Source organism: Arachis ipaensis, chromosome B2 (genome assembly GCF_059453495.1).
Source record: "Arachis ipaensis isolate K30076 ecotype BB chromosome B2, ASM5945349v1, whole genome shotgun sequence".
Lineage (NCBI taxonomy): Eukaryota > Viridiplantae > Streptophyta > Magnoliopsida > Fabales > Fabaceae > Arachis > Arachis ipaensis.
The window spans coordinates 64,882,725-64,906,789 of NC_142437.1; the positions used below are offsets into that span (position 1 = coordinate 64,882,725).

Sequence of the window (24,065 nt, forward strand, 5' to 3'; positions counted from 1 at the left end):
ATTTTTGAGCTATATCCTTCATCGGCCTTCTAGATTATATTATTCTTTCTATATATATTATATGTATGAGTTTAGAACTGTCGTAATCTCTGATTAACCTTGCTTTACGATGCGAGGTAAAACTTAGGCTAATTAGGGTGTTACAATGTGCTCAGCCTGATCTAATCTGTACAGGATCCCCTCATATCCCAATAACTGCTGCTCCATCTAACCACAACGAATTTAAACAAAATAACATGTACTTATCAGCATTTGTTTTACAATAACAGAATTTGTAAGCAAACGTATTTGATAAATATTACTTATCTACCTCACTTTCCCTAGGCAAACATACCCTATTGCTCACTTAATCCCACATTCTAACTTAATTTTATTAAGATTTGACTAACAACGTAAACCAATTTTTCTTACTAAACTAACTAAGAAATAGACTACCAGCTTATACTAATTCACATGTTAAAAACATTCAACAACCACCAAATAACATGAAATAAGTAAACAGTAACTCTAACTATAACTAGCATGCAACCACTAACTAAGAAATAATAGGTAACTCTAACTAATCTGAGAAAAATAACTCAAACTAACATTTTAATTACTAACCTTAAACTGCTGATGCTGTTAATAACGAATTTCTCGAATGCCAGAATACAGAAAGTTCCAACAGAATAAAAATTGGGAGAAGATTTGGAAAGAAAATGACAGGGAAAAGAAAAGGACAGGGGACAATGGTCCCACTTCGAATTTATAATACACCGAATTTTACATAGAGTTCGCTGAGGATGCGGCGAACTCTATAATATATATAGAGTTCACTGGGGGTACGGCGAACTTGTCCTAATTACTAAAAAAAAAAACAGACATTCCTGTAAATAAAGATCAATACTGGGTTTTCAAAAAATAATTATTTTTAATAATTTATATAGAAAAAAAATCCTAGCAGATACCTAATGTCTAGACAGCAACACAGACATGCAGCTGAAGGACGTAAAACCATACCATTTTCTTTATGTGAAGAAACTACTTTATTTCATCACCAGAACATAATCCTTATTGTGAAAAATAAACATTATATCTAACATGTTTATGTCATAAAATTTTATTCAAATAATTTATAAGATACAAAAGTTTTAATCTATCACTATATTTTTATAGAGATTTTGTAGTTATATATGGAGACTTGAATCATTATTAAGAATATTCTAACTCTAGAAATAGTGGCGGCTGGGCAGAAACGTTCAGGGACGGTGGCTGCGTAGAAACGTGCGGAGACCGTCTCCCTCTTCCGAAAATGACGGACCGCTAACATAGCATTCAGTCACTATAAAATGGTATTAATGCTATCCAATTTTCCAACAGAACAAATTCAGAAGCTACTTAAAGTGTTCACTATAATTAAGTATTCCGTCGCTACATTGTACAATAAAACTTTAGTTTTCCCTGCATTTCAATATTTCAATATGGCGAACAAACTGAGCGCTGTTATTATCATGGGGTTTGCCATCTTTAGCCTTGTTTCGGTGACATCCGCTTTTTCGGGAACAGCAACTTACTATACAGTTTACACTCGTGAGTATTTTTATTTTTCTTATTAAAAAAGGGGCATAAATCCTACTTGGAAAAATATCATGAAATGTACTATTTTATCTAAGCCATTGTGTCAATTTTTTTATTTATTTCTGAATCAATTTTTTATTTAGAATTTAAAATACTTATTATCTTGACTAATTTCACGTTTAATAAATGAAAGAGTATTGAATTAATTAATGCATATATTAATTCACTATACAATGGATCGTATATATAAGACTGATTCATAAACAATATCCTTTTTGTGTAAACTCTTGAAATGGCGCTTTGTATTTGTATTCTTTTAGCAACTGCTTTCTAATTAAGAAAAATATTATATTAAAAAAATTAAGAAAAACTACCAAATACTTGACCAAAAAACATTTCCCTCCCTTTTTTATTAATAAAATTTGAATAATTTTAGAAAATTTAATTTTAATGCACTAATAATATAATTTTACACTTATAATTGCATATATTCATTTTTTTGAATTATTATTCATGTGGTCAATTTAAATAATATTACTTTTGATGATGTGTACGTAATTAAATATATATATAAATTTTTTTTATTAATATTATATTAAAATTAAATTCTAATTTTGGATTGGTAAAAGATATTCTTATTATTTGTGTAAGTACTAACAAGATAAGATAGGCGACTTAACAAGCCTGTTAGTTCCCTTTAAACCACTTAATAAGTAACCGACGTGACGACGTCTATGTTACTTAACTATCTCATGCTTAACAAGCCTGTTAGTGCAGCTTTATTTCTTTTCTTCTCAATAAAGAAGTTAAACGAATAAAAAAAATTAATCAAAATAAAAATATTAAAATAATATACCTTTATATTATTTTCTTAATTTAACTTATTTAATAAAACATATCAAATAAGTTAGTTTTACCTATGTATTACATATTAAATATTAATCTAATTTTTTCTACGTTTCTTTTTCGATTCTTATTTTTTAAATATTCTTTTTTATACATTAAAGAGGAACATTAGAAAGTTATTTCTTTTTTTTCGTCAATGTCAATTAAATTTATAAAAATTATTTTATTATTTTAAATTTTAGATCTTAAATAATAAATTTTTAATTTTAAACTCTAAATTATAAATTTTAAAATAAAATTAATTATTATTAACTAACTAAAAGTTAGTTTTATATATTTTCTCTATATTAAATTTTTTTCTGTATTTTTGGAATTTGAACCTTTTATGTAAGGCCACACTAGTTAGATAGGAGACCAAAGTTTTCCTTTTGGGGCCTTAGAGCCCCTTTGTTAACCAAAAAAAAAAAGTTTTTCTTTTGGATATGTATATATAACATGAAGATAATGATGTGCTCTGATATGCTACTTGGAAAATCATCAGCATCCGCATGCTACGGGTACGAGGACGAAGGAACGATGATTGCAGCTGCAAGCGAGGGAATATACAACAATGGAGGTGCATGTGGCAAAATGTATAAGATCACATGCACAGGTGCGACCAACGCCGGCGTCACTCAACCGTGCACCGGCGCCAGTGTTACCGTCAAGGTTGTCGATCTTTGTCCCTCTCCAGGCTGCCAGGGAACATTTGATCTCTCTCAAGAAGCTTTCTCTCAGATAGCTAACACCAATGCTGGAAAAGTTTATATTGACTATACCCCGTAAGTCCATTTCATCATTTCAATTTCTAACTGCTTGTATTAGCTAGCTTTATTCTTGTCTTGTTTTTTGGGGACTACTTAATTTTAAGGAAATAAAATTGCACAAAAAATTGTAATTAAATTTTGGATAAAGTATATTTTTTATTTTTAAATTTTTTAAAAATTTTAAAAATACTTTAACGTTTAATTTATTTTATTTTTTTTAACGATTTAAATATATTTTAATTATATTTAAAAGTTAACACCGTTAATAAGGATGCTGACATGATAATTATAGAATTTAGAGTTTAAAATTTTTTATATTTTACGATCTTATGATGTGAATTTATCGAATGTTTCTATTTTATTTTATTATTTTTCCTTTTTAAAAATATATTTTAATAGGGATAATATAAATAACGCTCTTATTATAAATTTTTACCGTCTGAATTAGTTTAGTCTACTAGAAATGTGAAATAATAATAATAAATATAGCAAGGATTAGTCATAATATATAATGAGATTATTTTTCTTAATAAATATATCATTGGATTCAAGTTTAATAATAAAAAAATTTTCCTACAACATTTTCAGACTGAGACAACATTTAAAAAATATTGTCTAAAAATTGATAAAAAATTACTTTTAATCTATAACAACACTTTTAAACTTAAAGCAACATTTTTGGACCCTTTACAGATACAATCGTTGTCTTAGATCAAAGCAACGTTTTTTTCCTTCAAAAGCAATGCTTTTGTAAGCAACTCTTTGAAAACGTTGTCTATTCTAAAGCAAAAACAACGCTTTTGGTCAGACCATAATGCAACACTTATTAAGCGTTGTCGTTTTTAATAATTTTACAATTAGTAGAAATCGTTGCCTATTCTATTAGTATAGCAACCCTAAGCAATGTTGCATATTACATTGAACTCTGGCATCACTTTATTAGAAGCACTGCCACTTCTTGTATTACTAAGGCATTAATTTAAAGGCGTTGGCTCTTCTTTAAAACCGTTTTCTCTTGTGATAGTACTAGGTACATTTTGCCACTATTTATTAGCTATGTACAATAATTTAAGCATTTCATTAAAATTTGATGCAATAAAATTAAAAATATGATAGAAGAAACAAAATCTCAACTTATTCTACTTGAATATATATTATTAAGTTAAAATATATTATTATAACTCTTTAATTCACATAACAAAATATGGCAAATTAATTAAATAAAAGACCCTTAACAAAATACATATACTTAAAAGGGAAAAAAAAGCTAAATACGATGAGCATCTTTGGAACCATTTTCATCCTTAGAACCATTCTCCTGAGGATCTTTATCAAATTGATCCTGAATAAGTTTTACCTTATGACCCAAACTTTCTTTCCAATTGATGAGAGATCATAGCACAGTTCTAATGTTTTGTTAGCACTTGAAGGCTTTAGGATCATCATCAACTTCACTTTCTTACTCTTCTCTTTCAACACATCATATCTTTCTACATCATCTTACCGTTCGTCTTTCCACCAGTTGTTTATGCCCATTGATTCTTATTTTTGTAAAGAAACCTACAGAAGAAGATAGTTTACTGAGATGCTAACACAATCATCAACCTAGTACATGTTCTCATGCATTGTGATCACTGTTATTTGAACCAATATAGAATAGGCACTACCACTGAATACAAAACATTTTTCATTAGAAGTACAAGATCAGTAAGAAAATTGAAAGTGGTTCCTTTCATTTTTTTTTCCCAAATAAGTTCAAACTCACTGTAACCCATATGATAGTGAGAAATAATAACTCACACACAGTATAGAGTGGAGCACTAGGATACATCAATCGCCAAAATAACAATAAAAAAAAGCACTTAATATTACAATAACTTCCACACAGAGCTAGAGTTAGAACAATGAATATTCTTAATTAACTACCTTATTTTTTTACATTTGCACAAAAAAATTTCATCAACTAACTAGAAAATGTTACCTGTGTCCCAAATAGTAAGCTTCACTCTTTTGCCATCAATTGTAAAATGTTTAATCTTGAAGTCCATATCTGTCTCAATAATTTAATAAATAAATATTAAAAATTACACTGCACAATTTCTTTTTTAGTGAAGCCAAAAACTAAGTGAAAATCTTCAAAGCTAGCTGTATATATATCACCAAATTCCAACAAACTACTATCACATATAAGTAACTATGAACAAATTAAAGGTAATCAACCAACATAATTTCTAATTACTATAATGATATTAGCCTAGTGAACTCGATATAAAGTTGATGAGAGTTGGCTACTAAATTTGCATACCTTGTTACTTGTTAGGCCTATTTTGCTTCAATGAAGAGTCCAGCCAACGCTCAGGCCGTTCAATCTCATTAAAATTTAAGTTATCAATTCTTCTCCGAGGAGATTTCTAGATACATGAAATTAGAATATAATTAAGTAAGAACGGACAGAACTTATTTAGTCAGTTACAATCTTATTTACAACCCAAGCAAATTACATACTACATCTTCAAATCAATTTCATGCCAAGCAAGTTAAACTTCAAATCAATCCTTATTCGATTAATGTTTATAGGAATATGATTCAAGCAAAATAAAGAATTAACTACAATAACAATTAATTATAGGGAAGCCACCTGTGGGGATTAGATTTGCAATTTTCCACACAATCGAAAAGAATCTGTAATCCCAATTCATTGGCAATTTACAAGTATGGTTCATTATACACTGTCCCTTCTTCTTCTTGTCAAATTTAGTCAACAAGTCATCAAAATCTTCTACTCCATCATATAATCATAATCATCAATGCCTACGGAAACACAAAGAAAGCATCACGAACTTTGGGAATGAGGCAGAGTCATCATTGCAAATAGAAAAGGAAAAAAAAAGAGGCAGAATTGTCAGTACCTTCAAAAGAGTGACCGATTGTGATGGCCGTATAGATGAATGTGAAAAGAGAGGAACACAATTTTTGCCATCTCCAGACCAAAGCATTAAGAAGAAAACAACGGAGTTTTTAATAGTATGAACTCTTTAACTAGCTTATATGTGACAAAAATAAGGGACAAAAAAGAAAAATAGAAAATCAGCAACTCAGGGTGGAGAACTATCTTTAGAGTCTATCTAGAGGAAATTAGAAAAATAGAATAACTGAGTACCTTCGGCTTCACATGAATAATTCACATGTTGTCCTATAAGGAAAGTGCTTAGGAAGCTTAATATTCAAAATCAGCACTACACATATACTTTATATATTTATATCTACAGAGTACATAGAATGAAAACAAGTTAATACTCAAAATCAGCACCGCACACACTAAAACAATAAATTTACACAACAATGTTCAATTTTAAATTCTACAGAGAGATTTCAGTCTAAATACACAGTCTCAGAGTTTAATCTGAAAATGTTGTCTCAGTCTTTTGGAGCAGCTAGATTTTTTAGCCAAAAGACAAGAAGGAATAGTCAACATAAATTCTAAGGAAGCTTAATATTTAAAATAAAATAAAAAATAGTTTCATTTATTTTGCCTAAAAATTCTTCTCCCTCAAAATCTCAACCTGCACTAGAGCTGAAATTCTGAATTAGCAAAATCAATAGGTCTATTGTTATTTGACACACAAAAATGAGAACACACTAGAGCTTGCATGGCTTGTTAGTGGTATTATACTACCTTGCTATGCTACTATGTGCTTTGATCTCCCAATTTCTCAAGTAGCAATCATCATTTCTGCCAAGAGAAACCCAACGTCTTGACAATACAAGAAGCCATAAAGCAAAATTATAAGCTTAGATTTTAACAGCAATTGGTAACAACAAAGTGATCAACATAAATGCAATCAATTAATGGCAATGGCGGCGCCATGGCATTATGGCATGGTGGATTTTGGCCTCGCCACCATAAGGAGGTCGCCGCGTTGTGGTTTCCACGGCGGGTGAAAAGGCGGCCGCAATTGCGGTGGCGCCATGGCAGAACGCCATACATATGGCGGAAATATCGGGTTTTTACATATTTTAAAAAAAAAATTCTGAGGGTAATTGGGTAAATTACGAAATCCTAAGTGATACCACTAATCCTAATTATTCAAAAACTCCCTCTCTGTTCTCTGCGCCTCTTCTTCATGTGAAAACTCCTCTCCCTCTCTGCTCTTTGTGCATCTTGTCGCCACCAATTGTCACTGCCGCCCGTCGCTAGGCGCCACTAATTGTCGCTGCCTGTCGCCGTTGGTCGTTGCCGCCCTCATCACCACAGTCGTTCCTTACTGCTGCTGCGAACCACCGTTCCACTTTCTCTGGTTCGTAGTTTCTTGCATATTATTTTTTTTCGTTCAGTTCACTATCTCTTTTCTTCCCTGAACCCTAATAAACCTCTCTTCATCCAAATATTTTTTCCATTCAGTTCACTATGTCTATTTCCAGACAAGTCCCTGATTCTAACCCCCTTGCCCCTGCCCCTGCCCCTGATTCTAATGAGACAATGGCTTTGGTTTTTTTTTTAAGTTTTTAGTTTTTATGTTCTATGTCTTATGTTTGTTTGCTAAATTTGCTACTATATTTGATCACTTTTGTTGTATTAATTGGATGTCTTATGACTAAAAAAATGATTATATAGATTAGATTTTATAGTTTATTATATTTGCAATTTTTTTTGCATGTTTTTTGTACACATATAAGCATTTTTAGGTAATCCGCCATTACCACCATTTCTTGCAATGCCATCCGCCATAATTTTTTGGCGAATTTTGGCTCACCTCCATGAGCCGCCATCTGCAATAAAAAACTATGATTATAGATATAAAAGCACACATGTAAAAGAACATGCCACATCAACCACTTTTATTTTATTTCAGTAGTGAGTATAAACAAAAGGTTGTAAGCTTATTATGCTAATTAATCTTTTTTCAATATATTAATACCACTACTCCACTCTTATTACTATCCATCACACTTCATTCTTCGTCATACCACTTTTTAACCATTACATTCGCTTGAAATCTGATTTCCAAACTAAAAACTATATTATTATGTTGGTGACAAGAGTAGATTCATCACTACCTAACTCACACTCATCCTAATTAATTCCTTAGCTAACTTACTGAAAGTGGAAAAACAACCTAAGAAAGAAAGTAAGCTTTAATTATGTTTACAACTTAGCTATTTAAGAATGAATAAATTTTAACATTAAATTTGGTGTTAATAGTGTACCTCTATTATCTAAAAATCAACTAAGGCATAGTATGCATCAACTGTAAATCAGTCCTCATAGGATCATAGCATCAACATGCAGGACATGATATCACAGCTAATTCTGAAGAAATAGTAAGGATACATGCTCACAAGTTTAAAATTAATGCGCATAGCAACAAGTTTAACTAAAAATTAGGATTCAAAACACAAAATGGTGCTAAAGTAAAACAAAAAGAGAACGGTAGAATCATCAGTACCTGCAGAAGAACGCCAGAAACGAGAATGTCACCAAAAACATGAGCAGTGATAATCGAATAGTGACCGGCGGTGATGAACGCGAGTAAAGAGGATCGAAGCTCAACAAGAAGAGGAGCAGAGGATCGAAGCTCAACAAGAAGAGGATCGAAGCTCATTCGCGAGCAGAGAAGATCAAAGCTCATTCGCGAGCAGAGATTGAGATCGAAGCTCAATAAAGGAACGCACGTCATCATCGAATGGATTGAAGAACCAGAGAAAAACGAAACATTTGGATTGGATTAGGGTTATGGATGTTAGGGTTGGGGTTTTGTTAGGAAGGAGAGACTCTTCTTTCTTCTTCTCCCCTTTTTCTCTCCACAATAATTAGTCTTGCCATTTGGGTTATTTTTGTTTTTTAAGAAATTAAAAATTTTAGACAATACTTGAAAGGCTCAAGAATTTGAATATGGTTTGCAAGGTGGTGTTTTGGTTGTTTATGGAGGAAAAATGTGTTTTACGTCTAGGTGGATGTCTGTGGTCCAAGGCCAACACGCAGGGGGTGTGGTGCCTACTACACGTGGAGGGCATGAAGATGACGGGGAAGCATGTGGTTGGACGAAGAGAGAATCACGCAGGGGGCGTGATGACGTCAGCACGCTGGGGGCGTGATGACGTGGCTGAAGATGGTTGGCTGGCTGGAGCAGCACGTGGGGGGGCGTGCTGACTCAACAAGTGGGGGGCGTGCTGACGTGTTTGTATCATGTGGGGGACGTGATGAGTCAGCACGCGGGGCGTTTTGACACGTGGCAAGCTGTGATTGGCTGAGACAATCAGCACGTGGGGGCGTGGTGAAAGCTCTCCTCTATATAAGGCAGTGCTCGGGTTCATTTTCATTCTGAGTAAGAGTGTATGAGTGTTCTTTGGGTGTGTTTGAAGCGTAATGGAGGGTACCGCAAACTTGGTTGTGTATCGCGACGGTGAGATAATACGTAATACTCATGAGGGAGTGAGGTTTGTGTGTCAGAATCCGTTTTCGTTTGTGGTTCCATGCACCATGATGTTAATGGAGCTTCAGAATGGTCTCTGTCAAAGCATGGAGAACAGTACGTTAATGAGAGTGAGCAGAATTCTGTACCAGAATCTGGTTGTAGTTTTTGGTGGTCTAATACAGTTTGATACCATGCCAATCACAGACGAAGTGAGTATGCAGAATATGTTTCAAATTCACCGGCAGACTCAGATGCGACAGCCACAGATTGAGCTGTATGTTGAGTTTGAAACCGTAGAGGCGGAAGGGACTCAAAATGATTTAGAGGTGGCAGATGATAGAGCTGCAGTGTACGAGGGAATGAATAGTGACAGTGAAGAGGACTTCGAAGCCACTTATGAAGCCGGAGACGAAGATGAGGATGGTGATGTTGGAGTTGAGACAGCAGCGGAGAATGTAGTGGTTCATCCCTCGATTAGTCAACCGATGAACGTGCCACCTTTTATGCGTGAGGTGGATCTCGACGCCATGCATGCACCGAAGTTTCCGGAATATTCAAACATAGGTGCGTGATGACTAAATAATACGTTGTTGTTAATTTATGCATTGGATTGATTAGTAAACGATGATTTCTACTTTCTGTAGGCGTTGCTAATCCTAAGGACGGAGAGTTCCGGATTGGAATGGAATACAGTTCTAGAAAGACGGTCGTGGCATGGCAGCAATTAGAAGTTACACTATCGCTAGAGGAGTTGACTACGACGTGTATGAGTCTGAGCCACAGACGTTCTATGCAAAATGCAAGATGTATGAGCGTGGGTGCGACTGGCTTATCCGAGCCAGCTTGATAAGGAAAAAAGGTTGTTGGGAGATACGCAGATACAACGGTAGGCACACGTGCTCAATAGGAGTGATTTAACAGGATCATTCGAAGTTGGACTCGGATACAATTGCTGAGGCTATAAAGCCATTGGTCAAGACTGACCCGTCCATCAAGGCGATATTTTTTTCTTCGTGCGTAAAAAATATATATTTTTCTAATATTTAATAACAATGCATATCTAATATTTATTTATTTATTATTCTAACATTTATTTATTAAAATTTTGAATATTATGCAACATACAAATTTATTTACAGATTATATATTTATTTTACTATATTATTTTTATATTTTATGGTAGAAAAAATATATTTTATTATAGAATTTTTATTATATCATATAATATACATTTTATTATAGTATTTTTATAACATAACATTAATCTAAAATTAACAGAAAAATAAAATTATATTTTAATATGTTAAATAATAAAAAAAAATAACAGAAATTTAACACACAATAAAAATATAAATTACCAACTTACATAAATTGGATGATCCAAATAATTTACAATATGTTCTTTCGGAGCACAATAATTACGAACCATTTTTTAAAATAAATACAAACTATTTTTTTTCTTCTATTTCCCAATCTTTCTCTTTTTTCTACGGCAACCTCCTTCCCCTCTTTGTTGATCCGGAAATCACCCTGGTAGTGAAACACACTTCTTTCTTCTACTCTCCCTAACACCTCTACTCTCCCTATCACAACACACTACTACTGCTTGTATAAATGACTAGGGGAAGGCTGAGACTCTTTATAAAGAGCTTGCTTGCTGTTTATCGGGGAGGAAGACTATTCCCTGCATGGCAGCAGTCAACACCCCTCCGGTGATGCAGAGCATTGAAACTCCGCGATGCCACGTCCTCCACGCCCCCCCTCCCCCGCGTGGTGCTTGACTCCCTCCATCGCCCGGTAAATCATCCCACTCCCCTATAACCTGCAAAAATACCAACACATTTTTCATAACAAAAATAATTTCCGTACTTAAAAAGTAAAGGTTAACTAATTTAAAAATAACTCTTAAAAAGAGTAGTATATTACTTTTATAATAATTATTTTTACATATTTGATAGAGCAATACTTGATAAGTGTTTTTTAATAGTAGTATATTATTTTTATAATAGTGTTTTTTAATTTATCAACGGTATCATTTATAGTGTGCTGATTAAAAATTTGTTGTTATAATTGTATTTTATTGTTGCTCATATAAAAGGTTGCCTGTATATATTAGGCTATTTGTTTTTAAGTGTTATCTTGAATATATATTGTAATAGCCAAAAAATATTACGGTGTTTGTTTACCAAATCTTTCGTCCTAAATCTTTTATACATATATAATAGACATACTAACCTAGGTACTAACTTTTCTCTTTTATTATTTATTTTTTCGGAATAATGATTTGTCTGCTACATTGTTTTTTCAGGGTTTGAAGCTCGGAGAAGAGAATAGCCTATCTTTAGCTGGAGAATAAATAAAGACGAAATAAAGATAAATCAGAATATGTGAAAAAAACAAATCATATGTAAGAATAATGTATTGCACTATTGCTTGGAATGGAAAATGGAACTTTTTCCATGAACCCCTAATAATTGTATCGATAATTGATAAAGTACATTGATACTTTAGCAATAAATAATTTGAATATCCACTTCAGTTAATTTTGCATTTAAAATTTTTGAAGTAGCTATTTTTCTTTAAAAATATTTAAGAGATAATAGAAATTAGTCCAAAGTAATCCAAATTTATTTTATTTCATATTCATTAACACTAAAATAAATGAATAATATTAAATGTAATAAATATAAAATTATATGTAACCATCTCATCACTACTAAAATATCATGCTTTCGGTTATGCCATTCTAAAAATTAGAATATTACAGTAACTCGTTTATATATAATTATAATATGTATAAGACTCTTTAAATAAAACGAAACTTAAAATAGAAGGTTTTTTTTTTCAAGGATCATACAAAAATTCAACCACATTATATAAAATTAAGTTAAATTATAATTAATAAATTAGTTATAAACAAAGAAGGTTAAGAAATTAGAATTTATATTTTAGGAAGAAAAAATAATTATGATACGAATTAAAACACTTATTCTAAAAATTTTGACCCAAAATTAGGACAAAAGGCTAAAAAAATGAAATTGGGCTACACCGAGCCCAAACTCACATATATAAATCCACACAGCTTTATTTTAGCATCATTCTTTTCCATTTGTATATGAGACACGGATTGAAGAGAAAAGAGAAAAAAAAGAAAAAAAAATCCTAGCCCCATTATCTTTATTTGGACATAACTTTTATTCTGGAGTTTCGATTGACGAGCCGTTTATAGTCACGCATTTATCTCGGATTCCTCTCCAATTCTATATAAGTATTGTGCTAAGAAATCTTGAATTTCTTGTCCATTTTTCTATTTCCTTTCAATTCGCACTTTTGGGTTGAGTTGTTGAGGAATTTCAGTTTTTCAATGTTTAGAGAAGGTTCAACCCTGAGTTTTGATGGAGTTTTAGCCTAAGAATACGTGAGATACGGTTTAAAACCTCAAACCCTTCAGTATCCACGATTTTAAGTAGTGCTCCTATATGAATGTTGAGTTATTATTGTGATTAGATTGTGTGGATTATCTTGGCTCGTTTGGAATTGGCTTTGGCATTGATTTACTGCGGAGTTAAGTTGTGGATCGAAGTGGTAAAAATCAGTGGAGATTGGTATTGCCAGAGAAGAGTTTTCTGGAGGTTGAAACCGCCACCAATGAAGGTATGGGTCTTAATTTCGGATAGGCACCATGTAACGCTATGTGAAAACCTAGGTTAATTGTCCCTAGGATAGGATTTGATTGAAATTAGGGATGACGAAATTCCCCGAGACGCCGAGATCCCTGCGGGGACTGCCCGGAACGGGGATCCGATTGTGGGGAATTTTTTCTGCGGGGATGGGGATCGGGGACAAAATTCTCCCGAAGCAGGTGCGAGGACCCGAGCAAGGATCCCCGCCCCGTCCCCGCTATTCCCCGAAATTTATGAATTCCTTGAATTATCCTTAATAGTTTATTTCTCATATATATTTTTTAGTCATTTCTCACACACACATATATATAGAAACCCAAAACTCCTAATCTTTATTTGCATAACCCTTCTTCAATTTAGAGATCCCTAAGGCTGTCCATACTCCATCCAACCTCTCTGCAGCCACCCCTTCGTCACCCTTCTCACCGCATCGTCACACCTCACCGTGCCATCACCCTTACCGCGTCGTAATTTCTATTTACGGAGTTCCTTTTCGTAACTCTGTCGTCGTGTCCATTCTCTTCTCTGTTGCCGCGTCTCCCACCTCGTCCACTGCTTTGTCCTTTGGCTCATCGTTGTGTTCCCCCATTGCATTATTTCGAAAGAAGTCACCATTGTGTCATTTAGACTTTTTGTATAAAATCTTGCAGTTTTTGTATAAGATAGATACTTATAGCTCTATTCATATGGAAATTAATAATTAGTTAGAACTATTATGTAGATGGGGAATGGGGTTCCCGCCCCATGAGGAATGGGGTCCCCACGGGGAATGGGACTCTGTGGAGAATGGGGATGGGGAACAATATTCCCCCACGGCGGAAAATGGGGGCGGGGATGAGGAGCAAATCTAAGGGCGGAGATGGGGAGCAGGGAGGCATCCCCCGCCCTGCCCCATTGACATCCCTAATTGAAATTGATTGTTGTTGTGATTAGTTAAATTCATTGTGATGGTTTAAATTATTGCCTGTTGAGGCGTTGGTATGGAAATTGGTTCAGAGGCTGTGATAAAGAGAGAAAATCTTCTACTTGGTAAGTTGAGGTAAGTGATAGTGTGGTTATGTTATGATTGATGAATTGATGATGTTGAGTTGGATAATTGATCTAATTTGGTGTGAATTGTTGCTATGTTGTAATTGGTTGAAGTAATGATTAAATTTAGTTTGGTTGTGAATGTTAGATATGAGAGTGTTATGTATTATTGTTGAGAAAGGATATATATGATGTGATGTGTTAAATGAGTTATAATTAGGTTGATTAAGTTTGGAATGGATAGGAGTTGATAAGTGAGTGTTTGAAGTGTTTAGAAATGGTATTAAAGTGAATTGTTGATTTGAATCATGAGGAGTTGGTTATATGATGAATTATCAATTTGATTATTGATATAAAACTTATGAAGTTAGACTGATTATGTTGAAACTTACTTGATTGGGTGTTTGAATTGATACAAGATGATGAATGAGTGTTGAGATGCACAGAAGTAGTTTTGGAATGGGTTGAAAATGGATTGAATTGAGTTTTGGTAAAAATTGGCTATTTGGTGAAATTGGTAAAAACAGAATTTTGACCAACTTTAGTGTGCTATAACTTGGTGCTCGAAGTTTGGATTTATGTAAAACTTATCTTAAATCGAAACTAGTTAAAAGATGAGTGAACTACCAACCTAGCCCCTATCCATTTTTCAGAATGACAACGCGATCCCTTAAAATAAAAACGATCCACTTCAGTCCTTATCTTCTACTTCCGTGACACAATGCGGTCTCTGTGGGTTTTTCTTCGTCAACTCTGAATGAAAAATGCTGACTTGTCAAGTTCAAAAATGAACAGGAGCCTAATTGTCTCCAAATTCAAATTGATTAGAGATTTATTTGTCATATTCTTTAAATAATATCTTTTTTAAATTTTTTATACATTTTATTAATATTTTTTTCAATAAATTATTAAATAATTATGGTATAATAAGTACAAACTAATTAATAAATTATTTAAATTTAAAAAATCATTTATTATGAAACTAAATAAATAATTCTCAAATATAATTTGTAAATATATATAAATAATAAATATTAAAATTTGACTAATACATTAATCATAATATTCCTATGATATATTATTAGTATTATGATCTAGATAATTTTCATAATAAAATAAAAACTAATAAACATATTATTTGATACATAGTAAAATTTTTTTAATAATAACAAATTTAATTTTTTTTATCTCTTTAAACTAAATTAATAATTCTATTTGATATCTTTGCACTAAAATACACTATGAATAGGCTATTAATACTAAATAAAATAAAACATAATATATATATATATATATATATATATATATATATATATATATATATTATCGAGACCATTTGTAAACTCAGCAAACTCAAAGCATCAATAATATTATTAATCTATTAATAATATTTTGAGTAAAATATATGTAAATTTAATTAAATTTTATTATACATAAAATTTTAGTTAATCTACATTATTCTTATAGTGATAAATCTTCATTAATTTGTACCTTATGAGAATATGTATTATTAATATATTAATAAGAAAAATTTTAATAGCATTGGTGATAGGTGGAAGGGTAGAGAATTTTGTAAGAAGAAATGAAGTTATATGCTTTTTCTTATATTTTTGTGCTCATAGTAATTGTTACGGTGGGTAACCGGAGATTAATGGGCTGGACGGTGTTGGTTGGCCCAAACGTGTGAAGGAGATAACTTTCGGATGGATCAACAACTCGGTGCCCTATGTCCGACTTGTGCGTGTGGAGGAATGGGGGGTGGTACCTGCAAAGACACTCCGATGCCTAAGTTAGCAAGGGTGTGAACAGGTTTAGAGAGTATTGGGACTTAAAGATACCTGAGGAGTGTCAGTGTATTTATAGTGGTGAACCAATAACCACCGTTGGAGTAGTGCCACTTTTTTAGGGTGTTAACCGTCCCTTTATCTTAGGGAAGTTAAGATATGGCTCGTGAAGTGGTTAGAGAGATTCTAGGGGCAGTTACTCATTCAAATGAGTGCTTATCTGCCAATTAATCCTCGTTCCCGACTTCTTTAGAGCAAGTCGTGACTAGTTCCGACTTCGTAGCGGCTAATCTGGTGAAAGGTGAGGCCAACCCTTTGGGTTGGGCCTTTTTATTTGGATCCTGGGCCTTATTCGTTGGGCCAGGGTATGAACAGTGCCCCTACTCGAGCCCAATTTCTCTTTAAGATTTGGGTTCGAGTATACTACTCGGGGTTGTAACCGACTTGTTGGGGGACCGACGTGATGTTCCGAAACCGACGTGACTTTTGTGACCTTTTGGTTCTGACAATTACGTCTAATCAAGCGTCGTGTCCGTTAGGGATGTGCATAGGGATTGATGGTCTTGGTAACGGTGCAATTTCATTAATGACTGCCCCGTTTTTACCATTGTGCCCCTAACGTACTTATAAATACTTTCCCTCTCTTTCATTGTTTCGTTTCTGCGATTTTTCAAATTTTCCCTTCATTTGTTCGTGCTTCATTGTTGCATCTTCGAAGGCTTTTCGTTTCCTTCAACCTTCATTTTCGGATAAAGGTTAGTGCCTTTTTATTTGTATGCCCTCATTTTGTAGATAGGTTGGTTTGTAGACTTCAGTTCCGTACTTCCTCCTTTAGGGACCGTGTTTTTTATTTTTCTTTTCTTTTTTCCCTTGTAGGTTTTTTGCTACCTTTTTAAGAAAAAGAAATGGCTTCCATAGATATCCTTTCTCAATGGGTTGATGTCACGGTCCTAGGGGAGGAACCCTCGGTCGATACTGAGTTTATTACCAACCTTCGCACTCATCACAGAATTTGTACTTCTGAGGATGGCGAGCCAAAATATGAATTGGTAGTCCCGGGTCCTGAAGACCGGGTTTGCTTTGGAAGAGTCAATGAGGCGGCCCCTCATTTTTTCTTTATGTATGAGTGCATGATCACCCGTTTGGGTGTTTTTCTTCCTTTTTCAAGCTTTGAGATATCTGTTTTGCATCACTGCCGAGATGCCCCTACCCAGCTTCACCCCAACTCTTGGGATTTTTTGAAAATTTATCAATTTATCAGCCAGGCTCTGGAGTTTCCAACTTCTTTAAAGATTTTTTTCTATCTTTTTCATATGACCAAACCCTTTAGTGGGCTAAACAATAAGCAACAGTGGGTGTCCTTCCGAGCCATACAAGGTCGGAGGGTTTTTACCCTTTTTGACGAGTCCTTCCATGACTTCAAAAATTATTTTTTCAAAGTACAAGCTGTAGAGGGTCACCACCCCTTTTTCCTGGATGATAATTCTTCTCCTCGCTTTCCTCTATACTGGCTGGAGGCCTCCCCCTGCGAGAAATATGGTCTGGATGACCTGGATGAAGTAGAAGCAGCCATTGTGGGGTTCCTCCGAGAAGTGTGGGGGAGGGCCCCATATTTGGACACAAAAAAGTTTCTCCAGGGGTCTCCGACCTTTGTCCAGGCACAGCTAGGTAGCTTTTATTTGTTTGTTAGATTTCCGACTTGTCTGACTGACTTTTCTGACTTGTCTGATCTATATGTTATTGTCCTTTCAGAGATGGCAAAGGCAAACGCCCAGGAGTCTTATCAAAGGGTCCAGGAGGCTAAAGCAAGATCTCGCGCCAGGACTGGTGGCGCCAGGGCGGTTGTCTCCCCTCCTCCTCCTCCTCAGAACGTTGGGACTCCCTCTCAACCCATTGTGATTTCTTCTCAGCCACCCCCCTCTGCTCGACCTTCTCCTGAGCCAGAGAATAAGAAGCGCAAGACCTTAGAGTCTAGCTCTTCTGGTGAGGTGAAGGCGGATGCTCTTGCATTCGTCCGAAAGAACATCTATCCCTATGCTCGTATAAGCATGGATGATGCTTCTGTTCGGCGCCACCTTACCACTCTGGTTGAGGAGAGCCTCAAGGCGGCGGGGGTTTGTGGCAAACTCTTAGATATCTTTGAGAAGGCTCCTCTTAGCTCTTTGGGGATGACCTCGAGGGTCGAAGAGCTGGAAGGAAGGCTTCTCATATATCAGGAGCATGAGGGGAAGTTGAAGGAGGAAGTCGCCAAGCTGAGGGAGGAGAGGGATAACCTCCGAGAGAGGGAGAGGAAGTTGCAAGCCCAATGCAACATGGAGGTCGGTTTGAGGAAGACAGCACAGGATAGCTATCAAAGTTTGTTTAATGATCTTGTGTCTGTGAAAAATGATCTGCTGAATTCTCGGAAGGCATACGCCGAGTTGGAGGACTCTATTGCTGATGGCGCTGAGGAGTCTTGGACAATCTTTAAGGAGCAGGTCGGAGTCATTGCTCCTGACTTGGACCTCTCTCCTTTAGATCCCGATAAGGTTGTAATTGATGGTGCCATTGTGGATCCCCCTGTCCCCGAGGTTATTTCCGAGTCAGATTTGAAGACTCGGGGGCAAAGGATTATGGAGTCTCCTCCTCGCCCTAAGGATGCCCCGAGTTCCTCCACAGTTCCTCTGACTTCCTCTTCGTCTCCTATGGATGCCTTTCTTCCTGGTCCTGGTGCTCCTCCTGGCTCTAGTGGTGGTGATCCGTCTACTCTCCTTCCTAAAAAATAATTTTGTTGGCTATATGGGGGCCCGGCCTGTGGGTCCCCTTTTTTTTTTTTTTACTCTTTATTTTATTATGGTGGTGCGTGAACAATTTTTTGGCCTTTTAAGGCCGTAAACAAAACACTTTTTACTACCCTTTTTTAATAAGGGTTTAAGTTAAAAAATAAATACCCTTTTTTGGATAAGGGTTCAAGTTACCTTATGCGTGCATGTTTTCTGATTTCGAATTTCCCTTTGATCTTTTCTGAAAAAACCTTTTCTTTGGCTTTGTCTGCCTTTCTGAACCTTTTTATTTTAAGGATCTTTAGGACAGCCTTTTAATCTTTTTTTTGGGTTTTTTCCTATCTCTCTTTGGTTATTCCTAGTACTCAATTTCGTTTCATTGAGTTTTTATGACTTAGGCTACTTTCGTGATTCATTTTTGTTTTACTCGGTTTCACATTTCGACTTATGAGTCGGATTGCTTCCGAGTTTATCATGATCACCTTCTATAACCTCTTTACACCGACTTGTACCTCGTCATTTTATCCTGACGACCATCTAGGTCGGTTCATGGGATTTTCACGTTTTGTCGAGCTTAAGTCGGCGCGTTTCGTAGAAAGAAAAAATAAAAAGGGAATTTATAAGAGATATTAAAAAGATCTTTATTAAAGGAGGAGGTACCTTATTGCTACTAAGGGTTTTTGATAATCTATTTCCCTTAGCCCCTACTATGATGCCTCGTTAAAAACCCTTCTCCAGAAAAAATCCTTTGATTTTGGGAAAAAATCATGAAGCTGGGAAAAGAGTACATCAGGGAGTAGAGTTTGCTTTTAACTGTAGTACCTTTTCATATTACAAGCATGCCACGACCTTGGTAACTCGGTGCCGTCTAAGTCGGTTACCTTATAATAGCCCTTTCCTAAGACCTCATTGATCTTGTATGGTCCTTTCCAATTAGCAGCGAGCTTTCCTTCCCCAGATTTGTTGACTCCAATGTCGTTTCTGATTAAGACCAGGTCGTCTGGGGTGAAACTCCTTCGAATGACTTTTTTGTTGTACCTTGTAGTCATCCTTTGCTTCAACGCTGCTTCTCTTATCTGGGCTTCTTCTCGGACTTCGGGGAGCAAGTCGAGTTCTTCCTTGTGCCCTTGTACGTTTCCAATCTCGTCGTGGAGAGTCACTCTTGGGCTTTGCTCATTGACCTCTATTGGGATCATGGCTTCTACGCCATAAACTAGTCGGAAGGGTGTTTCTCCAGTGGCGGATTGGGGGGTTGTTCTGTAAGCCCATAGCACTTGTGGGAGCTCTTCAGCCCAGGCTCCCTTTGCGTCTTGTAATCTTTTCTTCAGCCCTGCCAGTATGACTTTGTTGGCTGCCTCGGCTTGCCCATTGGCTTGCGGGTGTTCCACTGAGGTGAACTGGTGTTTGATTTTTATACTGGCTACCAGGCTTCTAAAGGTGGAGTCAGTGAACTGGGTCCCATTATCTGTAGTGATGGAATAGGGTATCCCATACCTTGTGATGATATTTTTGTAGAGGAACCTCCGACTTCTTTGTGCAGTGATGGTGGCCAGTGGTTCTGCTTCTATCCACTTTGTGAAATAACCTATTCCCACGATTAGGTACCTGACTTGGCCTGGCACCTGAGGAAAAGGACCTAACAAATCCATCCCCCATTTTGCAAAAGGCCATGGAGAAGTGATACTAATGAGCTCCTCTGGGGGAGCCACGTGGAAATTTGCATGCATCTGACATGGTTGGCATTTTTTCACAAATTCTGTGGCATCTTTCTACAAGGTGGGCCAGTAGAATCCAGCTCGGATCACTTTCCTGGCTAATGACCTGGCTCCGAGATGGTTTCCACAGATCCCATTATGCACTTCCTCTAATACCTCAGTGGTTCTTGAGGTCGGTACGCACTTTAACAATGGTGTTGATATCCCCCTTCTATAGAGAATATTTTTTACCAAGGTATAGTGTTGAGCTTCCCTTCGAATTTTCTTTGCCTCTTTCTCCTCTTTGGGGAGGATGTCGAATTTCAGAAATTCCACTAAGGGGTTCATCCATCCGTGGTTCAATCCGACCACTTCGAAGACTTCTTGTTTGTCTTCTGTTTTTACCACTGAAGGTTCTTGGAGAGTTTTTTGGATCAGGCTTCTGTTATTCCCTCCTGGCTTGGTACTTGCTAACTTGGATAGGGCGTCTGCCCTGCTATTTAGATCCCGAGTTATGTGTTTGACCTCGGTTTTTGCAAAGCGCCCAAGGTGTTCCAGAGTTTTTTCCAAGTATCTCTTCATGTTGGGGTCTTTTGCCTGATATTCTCCACTTATTTGGGAAGTCACCACTTGAGAGTCGCTGTATATCATCACCTTCGTAGCACCGACTTCTTCTGCCAGCTTCAATCCTGCAATCAAGGCTTCATACTCTGCCTGATTATTTGAAGCTGGGAATTCAAATTTGAGGGAAACCTCTATCTGGGTTCCCCTTTCGTCTACCAATAATATGCCTGCACCGCTTCTTGTTTTGTTGGAGGATCCATCTACATAGAGTTCCCATGTAGTTGGTTTATCCTCTTGATCTCCTGCGTATTCTGCAATGAAGTCGGCAAGGCACTGGGCTTTAATCGCCGTCCGGGTTTCGTACTTCAAGTCGAACTCGGAGAGCTCTATTGCCCATTGAACCATTCTTCCTGCAACATCCGTCTTTTGGAGGATTTGCTTCATGGGTTGGTTCGTGCGGACTCTTATTGTGTGAGCTTGAAAGTAAGGCCGTAGCCTTCGTGAGGCTACTACTAAGGAGTAGGAAAACTTCTCTAGTTTGTGGTATCTTAGCTCAGGGCCTTGTAGAACTTTACTGATGAAGTATACTGGGTGTTGACCGGCCTCGTCCTCTCTTATCAGGGCCGATGAGATGGCCTTGTCTGCTACAGATAAGTATAGTACGAGGTCTTCTCCAGCTATAGGTCGGGTCAAAATAGGAGGTTGGCTCAAAAACTTTTTGAACTCCTGGAACGCCTCCTCACATTCAGGAGTCCATTCAAACTGGTGTCCCTTTCTTAGTAAGGAGAACAGTGGAAGGGATCTTAGTGCTGATCCTGCCAAAAATCTGGAGAGAGCTGCTAGCCGGCCATTCAGTTGTTGGACCTCTCTTAAACAAGTCGGGCTTTTCATCTCCAGGATAGCTCTACACTTGTCGGGATTGGCTTCGATCCCTCTTTGTGTTAGCATGAATCCTAAAAATTTTCCTGCCTCCACCGCGAAGGCGCACTTTGCAGGATTTAGTCTCATCCCGTGCAACCTTATGGTGTCAAAGACTTGTGAAAGGTCAGACAAGAGGTCGACTTCTTTCTTGGTCTTTACCAGCATATCGTCGACGTACACTTCCATTAAGCTCCCTAGGTGAGAGGCAAACACCTTATTCATCAGCCTCTGATATGTGGCCCCTGCATTTTTCAATCCAAATGGCATGACCACGTAGCAAAAATTAGCTCTGGGGGTGATGAATGATGTTTTTTCCTGGTCTGGCTCATACATCGGGATTTGGTTATACCCTGAGTAGGCGTCCATGAACGATAAGTATTGATATCCCGAGCTGGAGTCCACTAGGGTGTCAATACTTGGCAGTGGGTAAGGGTCCTTGGGACATGCCTTATTTAGGTCGGTGTAATCGACACACATTCTCCATTTACCATTTTGTTTTTTGACTAGCACTACATTGGCTAGCCATGTTGGGTACTTGACTTCTCTGATGAAACTGGCTTCTAGGAGCGCTTGTACTTGCTCCTCTACTATTAGGGCTCGCTCTGGGCCGAGCTTGCGTCTTCTTTGTTGTACAGGTCGTGACCCCAGGTAAACCGAGAGCTTATGGGACATGAGTTCGGGGTCTATCCCAGGCATGTCGGAGGCCTTCCAGGCGAAGAGATCGGAGTTATCTCTTAGGAGCTTAATCAACCCTTGTTTTAGGGTTTCCCCTAGGTTGGCCCCTATGTGAGTATTTTTTCCCTCCTCTTCACCGACCTGTATCTCCTCGGTTTTTCCCCCCCGGTTGTGGACGCAGTTCCTCTCTAGCCCTTGCGCCTCCGAGCTCTACTGTGTGGACTTCTCGGCTTTTTCCTCTCAGGTTTAGGCTTTCATTGTAGCATTTTCTCGCCAATTTCTGATCACCCCTTACCGTAGCTATCCCCGCTGAAGTCGGGAATTTCATACAAAGGTGAGGAGTGGATACCACCGCTCCGAGTCGATTAAGGGTAGTTCTGCCAATTAAAGCATTATACGCTGACCCTACATCGATGACTATGAAGTCTATGCTCAGAGTTTTTGATTTTTCCCCTTTTCCAAAAGTGGTATGGAGGGGCAAAAATCCTAGTGGCTTTATTGGCGTGTCGCCTAGTCCATATAAGGTGTCGGGGTAGGCTCTTAATTCTTTTTCATCCAACCCTAGTTTGTCAAATGCGGGCTTAAAAAGAATGTCTGCTGAGCTTCCTTGGTCTACTAGGGTTCTGTGGAGATGAGCATTTGCTAGGATCATAGTTATTACCACTGGATCGTCGTGTCCAGGGATTATTCCTTGCCCATCTTCCTTTGTGAATGAAATGGTGGGGAGGTCGGATGATTCTCCTCCGACCTAGTAGACTCTCTTGAGATGTCTTTTGCAAGAGGATTTGGTGAGTCCCCCTCCCGCGAGCCCTCCTGAGATCATATGGATATGTCTCTCCGGAGTCTGCGGTGGTGGGTCTCTTCTATCCATATCGTCTCTCTTTCTCTTCCCATGACTGTCCGACCTTTCTATGAGATATCTGTCGAGCCGACCTTTCCTAGCCAGCCTTTCTATCACATTTTTAAGGTCGTAGCAGTCGTTTGTGGAGTGACCATATATTTTATGGTACTCACAGTAGTCGCTGCGGCTCCCCCCTTTTTTATTTTTAATGGGTCTGGGGGGTGGTAGCCTTTCAGTATTACAAATCTCTCTGTATACGTCCACTATAGAGACCTTTAGAGGAGTATAAGAGTGATATTTTCTTGGTCCATCGAGGCCGAGTTCTTCTTTCTTTTTGGTCTCCCTCTCTCTTTCTTTTGTTGAGGGAGGGTGACCAGGTCACCAACTTAGGTCTCTCAGCTTAGCGTTCTCCTCCATGTTGATGTACTTTTCAGCTCTCTGCTGTACATCACTTAAGGAGGTGGGGTGTCTTTTGGATATGGATTGT

General features: G+C 36.9%; 2 protein-coding genes and 1 long non-coding RNA gene across 6 annotated transcripts; 2 read left to right on the plus strand and 1 right to left on the minus strand.

Moving 5' to 3' along the window:
• The first annotated feature begins 1,360 nt into the window (after positions 1-1,360).
• On the plus strand, positions 1,361-12,168 carry LOC107625350 (EG45-like domain containing protein). Its single transcript, XM_016327969.2, has 3 exons — positions 1,361-1,569; positions 2,945-3,224; positions 11,934-12,168. Exons 1-3 carry the CDS (start codon positions 1,461-1,463, stop codon positions 11,938-11,940), a joined length of 396 nt encoding a protein of 131 aa, XP_016183455.1. The 5' UTR covers positions 1,361-1,460; the 3' UTR covers positions 11,941-12,168.
• Positions 4,326-9,040, minus strand: LOC148574175 (uncharacterized). Of its 4 annotated transcripts, XR_015904743.1 has the most exons (5): positions 8,657-9,040; positions 6,119-6,963; positions 5,515-6,020; positions 5,191-5,259; positions 4,326-4,769 (listed from the first exon to the last, which is right to left on the minus strand). It is a non-coding gene; the product is annotated as an uncharacterized LOC148574175 (long non-coding RNA). The 4 variants fall into 4 exon arrangements; XR_015904742.1 differs by lacking the exon at positions 8,657-9,040 and having other exon boundaries at positions 6,119-6,989; XR_015904741.1 differs by lacking the exon at positions 8,657-9,040 and having other exon boundaries at positions 5,515-5,620; positions 5,848-6,989.
• Positions 9,565-11,889, plus strand: LOC148574176 (uncharacterized). Its single transcript, XM_088503434.1, has 2 exons — positions 9,565-10,189; positions 10,270-11,889. Exons 1-2 carry the CDS (start codon positions 9,577-9,579, stop codon positions 10,470-10,472), a joined length of 816 nt encoding a protein of 271 aa, XP_088359560.1. The 5' UTR covers positions 9,565-9,576; the 3' UTR covers positions 10,473-11,889.
• Positions 12,169-24,065: the final 11,897 nt, after the last annotated feature.

Bases quoted from the DNA above. Each gene is read 5' to 3' on its own strand.
- LOC107625350 (XM_016327969.2), top strand. From the start codon at position 1,461: ATGGCGAACAAACTGAGCGCTGTTATTATCATGGGGTTTGCCATCTTT. The intron at 1,570-2,944 runs GTGAGTATTTTT...GAAAATCATCAG, and splicing joins TTACTATACAGTTTACACTC to CATCCGCATGCTACGGGTAC.
- LOC148574176 (XM_088503434.1), top strand. From the start codon at position 9,577: ATGGAGGGTACCGCAAACTTGGTTGTGTATCGCGACGGTGAGATAATA. The intron at 10,190-10,269 runs GTGCGTGATGAC...TACTTTCTGTAG, and splicing joins TCCGGAATATTCAAACATAG to GCGTTGCTAATCCTAAGGAC.